Source organism: Pundamilia nyererei, unplaced genomic scaffold (genome assembly GCF_000239375.1).
Source record: "Pundamilia nyererei isolate P.nyererei 1_Seehausen unplaced genomic scaffold, PunNye1.0 scaffold00037, whole genome shotgun sequence".
Lineage (NCBI taxonomy): Eukaryota > Metazoa > Chordata > Actinopteri > Cichliformes > Cichlidae > Pundamilia > Pundamilia nyererei.
The window spans coordinates 2,962,579-2,974,144 of record NW_005187438.1 but is presented as its reverse complement, the minus strand read 5'-3'; the positions used below and the strand labels follow the sequence as shown (position 1 = coordinate 2,974,144).

Below are 11,566 nucleotides of genomic sequence, written 5' to 3'. Positions count from 1 at the left end.
ACTATTTCATTTTTCTAGGTAAACACATGGGAGTGTGAACAATACAAATGAGACAGAACTAAGAGGGGAAACTGAAAAAGGGGAAATTTCCTTGTGGTGACATTAATTTGTCTCATTTTCCCACCAACTTCTGCAATTTTTCTCTTTCATTTGTCGGGCTTCCAGTAAGTCAGCCAGTAAGTTGCTTTTAATCCACATCAGTTACACTTTTCACCAGCAGATGTCTCTGTTGCGTTACGAAATCTTGACTCTCATCTCACTGGTTGTCTTCAGTGAATGTGCAAACGTCAGCCTACAGTAGGAGGTGAGGCAGCAGTGAATCAGATCATCCAGCACTTCTTTATAGCTGGAATGAGCGTGCACAGCACTTGTAAAGGGTTGGAAAGTTATGTAGGTAGATATCTGGCACTAATACAATGTAATTACTAAATTAATAATTAGATTTAATAATTTCATTTGTGACTCCAGTAACAACACCAAAGAATGAATTCCTCCAGTTTCCAGCAAAATCCGGAGTAGGACATTGATTTTTTACTGCACAAGCTTGTCACAGTCAGCTGATCTGTATTAAGGTTAAAATAAAACTAAACTAAAAGATAAACTAAAGAAAGGATATAAAGCAATCAGCTCACCCTAAAGGTAAAAACAAAAGAATACCTCATGACAGATTTTACCTACTAATCTAATGTAAACTCTTTCTGGAAAATTCTCCTTTTTCAGTTTTAAGCACTTCTTGCATTTTAGTTCTTCTTCTTTCTCCTGTAGGGGTCGCCAAAGAGGATCATCTATCTCCATCACACCCCATCTCAACCTATACCTAGCATCCTCTTCCATCACACCAACATCTCTTTATGAGCCACATGCTTGACTGAAATTGTATGCCTGATGGCCTTTCTGATGGAATTAAGGGCTGGGACCGAGTACACTGGCTTCTACATAGATGCCAGTAACAGAACTAACTGTGCTTTTCTACCAGAAAAGTTTTGGTTTTATAGATCTATTCATGTTTTACAGTTTTATATGGTTTTATTTGAAGATGGTTTTCACTTGCTTGTTTTTCCAGGTTGTGTGCTTGACTTTCCTCTTTATTTAAGGAAACACACAGAAGAGTTCACATTGAGGTTCTGTGCTCTTGGAAATGCCCTCTGATGAAACCACCAGTTACATTGCAATTCGATGAAGGCATAAATGTGGCTACATGAGAACTTGGACAAATAAAACCAGTCATGGAAACCACTAAGAATAACTGATCCCAACACTATTTGAGGTGGTATCTATGCTTATTCAGGACTGGATTAGAGTGTTAGAGCAGGCTTTCATGTTCGATTTGTCTTAAGCTTGTCTTGCATTGCACATAAACTTTTACCCATATATTTTGTATGTCAATATATTTATTAATTGTTTTTTAAACTTATGAATAAACTTACTTACTAAGAAATCTAATTCAGTTACACATTAGCAAGGATGTAGGCTGTGTTGCTCCTGGTTCTGCATTGGTGGAGTTGTCCCTAAACAAATCCACTACTGTAATTTGTCTGGAGCAGAAATGTCTCAGAACTTGGAAAAAGATCATGCTTGAAGTGTTTCCAGCCTCACCTGCACTCTCTTTAAGATTATCTGAAATTGTCCAGGAACAAGTTTTAAGAACACTGCAAAGAAACAGCTGCAAGAGTCAAAATAAAGACTATAAATCAATTTGTATAATGTTAATTTAAATGTTCCAGTTTAACCCACATACAACCTATATTTACTTATTTAAAAAAGTGTAGGTCTTGTACTCTTCCAGTCAAGCAAATATGGTGTAAATGTAAAACAAGTGTGTGCTCAACATCTACATGGAGGATTTCAAGGCAGAGAGAAAGATAAATGGTTTGAGGGGGCAGAGAAACGATCTTTGGAGTGGAGGTGGAGCGGTTGGCTGAGGATTCATTAAGTTTCCTCACACAGCAGCTGGAGCAGAAAGTGTGTAGGTACCCCATGCTGACTCTCCCTCTCTCTGTATGTAACACAATGTCTCTCTATCGAAGACACGTTCTTATTAAATATCTTCTGAGAATATCTCCTCCCTCAATCATATCTGCATGACTATCGCTCCGGTGGGAAATACACTGACGTGCGCGCGGAGCCACCCACAGAGCGCGTGCACGGATTAATCATATCTGGAAAAGAGAGAGAGAGATGCTGCCGGCTTTAAGTCCGGTGTGACTTATCTATCCTACACTGCTGCTGTCGGTAACGGAGCGGCTGCGCACACACCTACACACACTCCTCTCTCTCGCTCTCTTTACAATACCACACACACACACACACACACCGGAGCGCAGGAGCGGACTAGCGCACTGGGAAGAAGGGAGAGAAGAGAAACAGAGAGAGGCGACACAAGTCAGACCGGCTCGAGCAGGGGAATGTGCCGGATTCCGCTGCGCACACACCCGGGCTGTCCCGCACTGAGGGCTCCACTGCGTTAACGGGAGACGACACAGGGCTGATACTGAGGCACCGGGACCAGGACCAGAGAGGGACAAAGTAAAAAAAAAAAAAAAAAGTAGTCACCTGGCTGCGGAGGAAATTAGAGAGGGAGGGGAGTGGAGGAGGGCGGGAGGTGTACCCGCCTCACAGAGCCTTGTTCTGGGGGTAACGCCACTGCTTGCGCGCAACGGAGAGTAAGCGCAAAGTTTCCTCGATGGCGCTGGTGATGGAGCCAGTGAGCAAATGGAGCACAAGCCAGGTGGTGGACTGGATGAAAGGTGGGCAGCAGAAACACACGCACAGACACGCACACACACACATAAATACAACGATACAGACACGCGCACGTATTATGCACACGATTCATTTTTAAATTACACAGCTGGAACGCGTTCGCACACGGACCCGCACACACAAATACTGTCTCTGATCACGACTGGACATTCAGGCAGGGGAGATAAGAGGCTGACAAGTTGATTTGTTGTGTGGGAGGTGTGTGTGTGTGTGTGCCGATGCATCAGCCAGGCACCTGATGATCAGTGGGCAATGATGTAATGTGTGAGAGAGTGACAGCAGGAGAAACAAACTTCCTTGCTTAGAGCAGGGGCGGGTGTAGAAACTTTTGAAAGGGGGAAAGGGGACAGATCGACTGCTTACCTCCTCAGGCTGCTTCAGGCGAAATCGGGAATACATCAGAATTCATCCTGCTTAGTTTCAAATGGCACACCTGTTAGTTCAACTAATCAACATCTTGTGAGAATCTACCAGCCGTGAAGGTCACAGCTGCAGGCATGTGTAAGGTGTGAGGGTAGACAGGGATAGATGCCAAACTGTGAAACATGGCAAGAATATACTGACTGCTCGCTAGGTGTCGCTCTCCTGTGGTTCATTGATCTGAATGATTCGGAGGTTAGTTAGCCCATAATAGAAGGTGGCAGGCAGATGGCTCAACCAATCTGCCTTTTGTAAACACTTCCCAAGAATTAAGTCACAGAGTGTTTTGCAAACAGACTGTATATAGAGGATGGATGTAGCTCTGGTGCCATCACCCTGTGATAAGGGAGGCCCCACTCTGAAGCTTCAAGCTTTGCCATCTGGGTGTTTGAAGAGTGATGGGTGAATCTGTCTGAGAAACACAGACAAACCGCTCCAATGGTAGCAACTTGTTAACTTGTCCCACCCTACTATATTACTATATCCTCCTTCTTGCATCTAATGGAGTCAACAATTTCCAAAATGAATACCAAACTAGCTTTTGAGATTACGAATTCATCAGAAAGTGTTTTCTGAGGAACTGAGGGGTGTTTCTGCTTTGATTCATGGATAATATAAAATACAGCTTAAGCCACTGTAACATCAACCACTAGAACAAAAGACATCAGTACTGGAAGATTCCTCTCTCTTCGCTGTAAAATAAAGAGATACAGGAAATCATTTGCACCTACAACCATCAGGCTTTTCAGTTCTCATGCTAATAACAGATGAGCCAAGGCTCTTTGGCAAATATCTCACTTTTCAGAACTGGTATATTTATCCATCTCTTATATACAGTCTGTGCTCTCCGCATATGGCTCATAGGACTGGTTGAAGTTATCCAGTGGATGTAACTTGTGGCAGTCATCTTGTTCAACCAATCACCTGTATTTTTAAAAAAATTTGATTCCTAAAGACTTTCTGGGGACAATTCCCAAAATGCTCCTATGTAACAAACAATGTATTTCACTAACTCATTTGCAGCTTATTCTGAAGTCACTGCTTGACTCAGTGTCACTATTTACTCAGATGTGATATGGAGTCTTCCTACGAATGGGGACACTTAGAAATAGCGCTATCTCCGTTTGGTTATCTAAGTTACGCAAAGGATTTTGTTGCCACTGTGTTCTGTGGAGGAAAGTTTGCATATCGGCACATATCAGGTAGCAAATATGCATATACAGTAGATCTGTGTTTGGCACACTAGATAGTTCTAGCTCTAGCTCTTGTCTCAGAGACATATTTTTAACCAACTTTGCAGCATTTCAGCAGCATCACGTCCCTCTGTGTCATTGTTTTGTGCATCTCTGTGTGTGCTCACATTTTGGCCCAGGCAGGAGGTGCGAGCTCGATATCACGTCACCACCCGCAGGGTTACTGCTGACTCTGGTTGCAGATGATGTACCAAAAATCACAAAGGAACAGTGCGTGCTTTTAGGATATTTTGGCTTCACTTTGTTTGGTGTGAACAAGCAGTAAAATGCTGTCTATCTCACTATTGAACATAGCTATAATGCTAATGCAAACATTTCACAGGCTCTTATTTTGACAGTAGCTCCTTAATAAATAAGTTTTGTTTCTTTTTGTTGAATCAAGAAGCGTTGCACCTTGGGTTAAACAAATCTGCACCTTTGGCTGCTAATTATGACCCACGCAGAGCTTTTGCAATGCACCACATGCACACTAATCACATACATCACTGTTTCTTGCAGACTGGTTGTAACTTTAAAGATGTAATTCCTGTCGACTTTAGAGCTATTAAAATGAGATCGGTGAATACAGAGCAACAGAACAGCATCTTTAAGAAAAAAAAGACACAAGTTAAACACAAGCGCAAAACTTTAAGCCTGAGTGTTTATCCAAAAATGTAATTACGTTTTGTTTATAAGAGTGCTGGTGATACCTTGGAGTGATCAGACTAGAGATTATCGTCATGCATAATTCAGTAGCCGGGCTGATTAGGTCTGTACCCAGGGGCCTGTGTGAGCATTGTAAAACTCTCTTGCACACAAAAAGAAATGGCTACTGTGCATTTCCCAGATCCCACACAGTGTGACGGCTTATTTTGGCTGCAGCTCGTTGCAGACATTGTGACGTATTCCAAATTCTGTTTTGATGTATGATCATTTAATCGCTTCTAAACATGAAGGGTAAACAAGTTACAGCTTTGGTGTTTCTAAAGTTACTGTCCCTTTAGGCTCAGGTTGTCTGCACCAATAATAATTTGTTCAACTTTTCACTTAATTCTCATGAAATAACTCGTTTAGGTTCTGAATGCATGAATAATACTGGCCCAGCTTCCCCAAAACCACATGCCAGGAGGAGACCATGCTAAAGACCAGTCCATTAATCACTTTAATATGTGAATAACTAATTTAATTTGAATTAATGGCCAACTTTGGTGCAATAGGGACAAGTGCTTTGTAGAAACTGATCACTTTGGCTAAAATACAAAAAAATATATGAAGGTCATACAGGACTTTTTAAATTGGTCCATCCAATTTGTTAAGTCATTGATAAATTAAAGTGGGTTATAATTCTTAACTTTAGTGTTAATCATCTCTTCTATCATATGGTAGCTGTCAATGTTTTAACGCTAAACACGGCTCACAGCCGAGCTTTGCGGTGATTTATGGGGCTCTAAAACAGAAGTGAGGGTTTTATCATTAAACTCTCACTCCACCCAAAATCTCTGTTTTAGAGCGAGGCAATAAAGGAGCTTGTAAAACGTCTGCAGTTTGCACCTCTGACATGTTCAGCATGGTTTCACAGCAGTTACAGTGGACTGCAATGGTGATGGTTCACTAACCCCGCACCTTACAGAGCAGAAATGAGGTCTGGAGCAGAACACAAATGACTCGCTGATGGTCGAGAAGAAGAAGAATTGTCTTAACCCTTCTCACCCTCGAGACCCCTGTACCCCAAAGCAGCTGTAACTGTAATTAAATTGGAACTATTGTGCTTTTCTTTTTTCTGTCACAATGGTGGATGCTCATATTAAACATGGTCACAATTTCATTTATGTTCAACAGCCCAGACTGTTTGAACCTTCCACTGAGAAGGGGCAGCAAATCAGAAGGAAGTAGCTTTAAATGGATGTGGAAAGACTTGTTTCAGAAAGTGGGGGCTACGCCAAGGCCTAGTGTTAGGTTTATAAGGATTATGAGGATTGTAAGGGTATCATCAATGTGTCTGACTCAGTCTTGGTAGGCTGCTGTTCACACGCTAATTTACATTTTTGATTAGGAAAAATTATAAATGTTAAAACGAAAGTAGTAAAAAAAAAAAACTATCAGTACTTTTAAAGGAGAAGAAGATTTGTGAACTCTGCTTCAGCTTAGGCAGAGTGCACGAGCAGCAGAGTAACAAGCAGCAGCTCAGGTGAATGATGTTTTTTGCACACGTGCAACATGGCTCTTGTGGTTTATTTCCACACATAGTAAGAAGAAGTAAGAAATACCATCTGTTACTTGTAACTTTCTATATAAGTGATAAGTTTATATGTAAATATAGGCAAAATTTTTAACCTGCAGTTATAGTTGTTTTGTCAGATGACATCATGGTTATGGAATGAAGCTATTTAATATTTAATGCACTTAATTTGATGACAGAAACTTTTGGCAAATATTCCCTGTTGATTGCTACGGAAGCTCTATATAGGGAACGTACTATATTTCCATAAAGATACAATCCTATATAGAAGTATAATAAAAAAAAAAATGCTTCCGTTTGAGATGATGAAACAAGTTAGTTTTAGGGACTCACTTCCTTTTCTGTCTTACATATTTTTTGTACATATTGTTCTACATGTTAAGCTGTTCTAGCAGTGAAGGTCTTTTCAAAATTTGAAGTCGTGACCTTAGATTAGCATCAAAAATGCCAACATCAATCTTCCAAACAGGCCATTATAAAAAACTCAAACATGAGAATCCTTAAGTACCTACTGAATGACCTTTAAATTTGACCTATTGACCGTTTCCAGCTTCTTCAAGCCTTTTTTCCCCTGCTTTAATGCCAAGATGCATCATCGCTCCCTGTTTTCTCAAACTCAGATCACAAAACACAGCCCGCCTTTCAAATGCACTTTGAGAAATGACTAATGATAACTAATATTAGTAATAATTGTTATTCATCATGTCTGTTTGATGCACAAAAAGCAGGTCAGGGAGACCATTGACTCATGTGGCAATAAAATGCTTATTGAAATGGCAGCAAAAATGTATTTACATGATGCACTGTGTCAGTTCTTGGAGGCACGTTGTTGGATGGGTTATTGGTTGGTCATGTGCATATGGCATGTTTTTATATGTGCGTCTGAGTGTGTGTGTGTGTGTGAGCGTGTGGGAGGATGGTAACTTGTTCGTCTCAGACCGTCTGTGCACAACAGCTGACAGACGAGCACACCCGTTCTGAACAGAAGGCTCCACCCGAGTCCTCGGACATTTGCAGCAACACACACACACATGCCATGCCTTAGTGTGGTATTCAGTTCATGCCGGGTCTCTCGGGTGTGTCTGTGGCGACAGAGGGAAACATGATAGCGTGCTTCTGTGTGTGTGTATGTGTGTGTGTGTACAGTAACATGTACAGATCACATATGCCAAAGGGGCCAAAAGGTCTGGGTATTGTTGACTTGGCAACAGTGCAGCATTGGCACGACAGATACTTAAACAATATGGGAGTGGTGCACTTCAATAGTAACGTGAGCACTTTCGCCACATTGATGGGAATGCTGGGAATCTTTGCCCACGTTCGTGTTATGTTATCATCTGGTCACACACTGAGATGGGGAGAATTTCACCTCATTTCCCTTGCATGAATTTGGTCGCTAGACTTGGAAATCAGCAGTGAAATTGGCGTGACAGCGTGCGAGCACATCTGATGACACCACTTGGCATGAGAGAAAGCTGCCAGAGTGATAGTCACAGCCTTTAGGATCAGTGGATTTTGGGTCTGTGGGCTTGATATGTCTCGGCTTAAGGTGAGGCTCACGAGTACTGAGCTTACATCAGAAAAAATAAATCCAGAGTGAATATGCGGCTCTCGGGGAAATCATTTCAACTGTTTTGTTCTCTCAGAGGCTGAAAAGTTCAAGCAAGCTTCTGAAATTTGCAACGGCACGAATCAGCTCTGGTTCAGGGCATGTACTGAAGCAGCGGTAATGCTCAGTGACATTCACTGCATCAATTAATGTTTTGCTAAATGATTTCTTAACTCAATCAAGCACAATATTAACATAACAAATTAGAAAAATAAAATCAAAATGTGACATTTAAAAAGCCCCCTTTTTTAAATAGCTACTAATTTATGCAAACACTTTGGTACAATTGCATTACAATAGTTTTAAATCGAATAACTGGCAGATGGAGACAGAGGCTTGTAATAGTGCTCGACTTCACTGCCCTGTGTTATATAGTTTCAGCCTTTCCATTATGGATAAAAATAAATAAATAAAAACAAATAGAATGAAAAAATAGAAACAGGTTTCATATTTAAAAAAAACTTTTGCTAGTTGTCTTTTAAAAAGGATTTGCTGGAGACAAAAAAGGCAGCCAGGGAGAACCAGTGGAGTTAATGCTAGCTTTAATAGCTACAGTAGGTAGATACACAGCAGCTGGTGAAAGCAGTGGTTTCCAGCTATAAATGAGTCACTCTCTTCTGTCTACCGCTGCCTAAAATCAAAGATTTACTTTTTCTTTTTATGAAGGAGGAGTCTTCATAAAACTTTGGGCAATGAAGGAATATGCCTTCTAAAGGCCATCAAAGACCAATCGTGATACAAAAAAGCAACACAAAATTCAGAAATGTTCACATAGTGATTTGTATTTTAATGTATGTAGACACCGAAAGTGTTACATTTGTGTGGAAAATCCTCAAAAAATGGACTGCGAAATAAAATGGAGTTGACAACAAATGATGATGAGCTGGTCCTGATGTTTCTAAATAAGAAGAAGTGCTAAAACAAAAAAGGGATTTATGACAGTTTTAGCTGTGCGGTGGGAGCTCTGTCTACTTTTTATCATTGTAAAGATGTACTAGTTAGTATATGTAGTGTGAACAGTATGTCTAATGTGAACTAGCATGGCTAGAATGAGCAGAGATAATGTTATTGTGGCCACATGGGAGTGAGCTGTTAATAAAGCCATGATGATTTGAAACTTGTAGAGAGAAAGCTTATTAAAGCACATTTGATGGCAAAATTGACGAACTTGTGAAGTGGCTTCATAAATGTAAAAAAAAATCCTGTTTACTTTTGAAATTGTTCACCTTGTTCTACTTCCTCCATTTTTCTTCCTACCAGTCTTCTGTCAAACTGTGCCCCCCATCCACTAATTACTCACCTAACATACAGCCATGCTTATGTTTGTTACCTTTCCTATTTTCTCAGCCCATCAGTCAGGCCAGAGTTTTGACTGATCCGTGAGTTTCGAACTGTTTTTGGACCTCTTGGCTTCCTCTTTATTATTATGTTTGCTAAATGGACCTCCAACCTGTCTGTGATGCCAGCAGTAAAAGTAAGATACAACTGTCCTTCTTTGTATGCCAAATCCATCCATCCATTCTCTTGCCAAATCTGTTGTTTTGAATTTGCTGTTGGTTCATTTGTGCCCAAACTATATTAAAATATTTGAGTTTTCTGGTTGAAACTTTTTTATTAATAAAATGGAAACTGAAAGTCAGAGGCTTCTGGGTGTACTGCCATGCAGCTTGACACAGATTGGTGTTCTGTTTATTGATTATTACATTTCTAAAGATAGACTAATTTCTTTGCCTTTGCATTTCCTAGAGCAAAGTTCCATTTTCCTTGCTTCATGTGGATTCTTCCACTGACTTTTCATGCATGAGTTTTTTTTTTTTTTTCTTCTTTTTTCTTTGATGGGGGAGTTATTTTTATCTTGCCTAATTACTGACTGATGTGATGGGGAGGACTTGGAGTAGATGTAATATTCAAACAGCGTTCAACAAGAAGCAAAACTGTATTTACAGGAAGAATTTCTTTAGTTTATTTCCCCATTGCAAAATCTTCCCAGATGACACTGGGATTCAAATGGGCAACTTTCCGATAATAAACTCACTTTTAACTGCTGTTTCTCTTTTTCTTTTTTTTTCTTCTTAACATCCTGAATTTACAAATCCCGGGAACAGAGCGAGCATTCGTCTGGCTTTTATTGTTACCGAAGCTTTAGAGCCCTTGGAACAGATGACACATAACCCGACTGGGAGGGCCGGCTCTTTTATAGGACTCTTGAACATCCCAGAAGTCAGTGCAAAATCTAGCTTTATTACTCGCGTGTGCGTATGACAGAGAGAAAGAGGGTGTTTGTGGGAGTTTGGCTCGCCTGTTGTTGTGAAAAGTGTGCCTCTGTGGGAGTCAAGTGTGTGAGTCAGCTATGAATCACACGTTTTGTACCAGTTAAACCAAGCACACACATGATCTTGCTCCTTCTCACACATGGACATGTATGCAGTACATACAGGGATGGGAGTGCATGACTGTTCAGAAAGAAACCGTTATACAACAAACCTACACAGAGACTTGCACCTAGCTTGTGACTCAATTAAAAAAAAAAAAAAGTTGGCCGAGTACATTTCAGGATTTTTACTAAATATACTGTAGATCAGTGATTCACCACACGGGCACTTAATGGTACTTCTGCACTTCCAAGTGGAGCGCCTAATTACTGTGGTGTAATTCAGCTAATTCGAAAAATGCCAAAATTAGACTTTAAATAAAAAATAAATAAATACACATATAGAGCCACCCGACACATCAGCAGAAAATTTGTTAAGTGAATAATAGCAGCAGACCAACAATAATGAAACCTAAATATAAAGGTTGAGGTGTGGTTAGGAGAAAAAAAGTCTATAACAGCATAGACTGTACTTAAAAGATAGACGCAGCCACCATGATTTCACCTGCTGCTTTGTGAACTCTGTCCTGGGCACCACCACCTTGTTGTAGCAACTTATCAATCGCATGTACTGTGACGTCCAGTGTTGGTCAAGTTACTTGAAAAAAGTATTCAGTAACTAAATACTGATTACTTCCCCAAAAAAGTAATCCCGTTACTTTACTGATGACTTATTTTCAAAAATAATTAGTTACTTAGTTACTTTATTTATCCCCTAAATAGGTAATAAAGCAATAGATCTTTCAGCCCAATTCTACTTTTTCTGCATAATCCATCATACAAAATGTAATCAAATGAAAAAGTCTCCTTTTAAAACTTGTTTTATTAGTTTTGATCTTTTAACTTTATGCATCGAGCAAACATTAAATTATATGCAACATTCTCTTTTTTTTGGGTCACATTTTTGAATTTATTTTAGACTTTATTCAGTC

General features: G+C 40.0%; 1 protein-coding gene across 1 annotated transcript in view; it reads left to right on the top strand.

The window, feature by feature from the left end:
* Window positions 1-2,194: 2,194 nt before the first annotated feature.
* Window positions 2,195-11,566, top strand: part of cnksr2a (connector enhancer of kinase suppressor of Ras 2a) — an 84,717-nt gene continuing 75,345 nt past the window's right edge. The window contains exon 1 of the mRNA XM_013910158.1: window positions 2,195-2,747. Coding sequence (XP_013765612.1) covers window positions 2,684-2,747 — 64 coding nt within the window. The 5' untranslated portion in view covers window positions 2,195-2,683. The remainder of the gene's footprint in view (window positions 2,748-11,566) is intronic.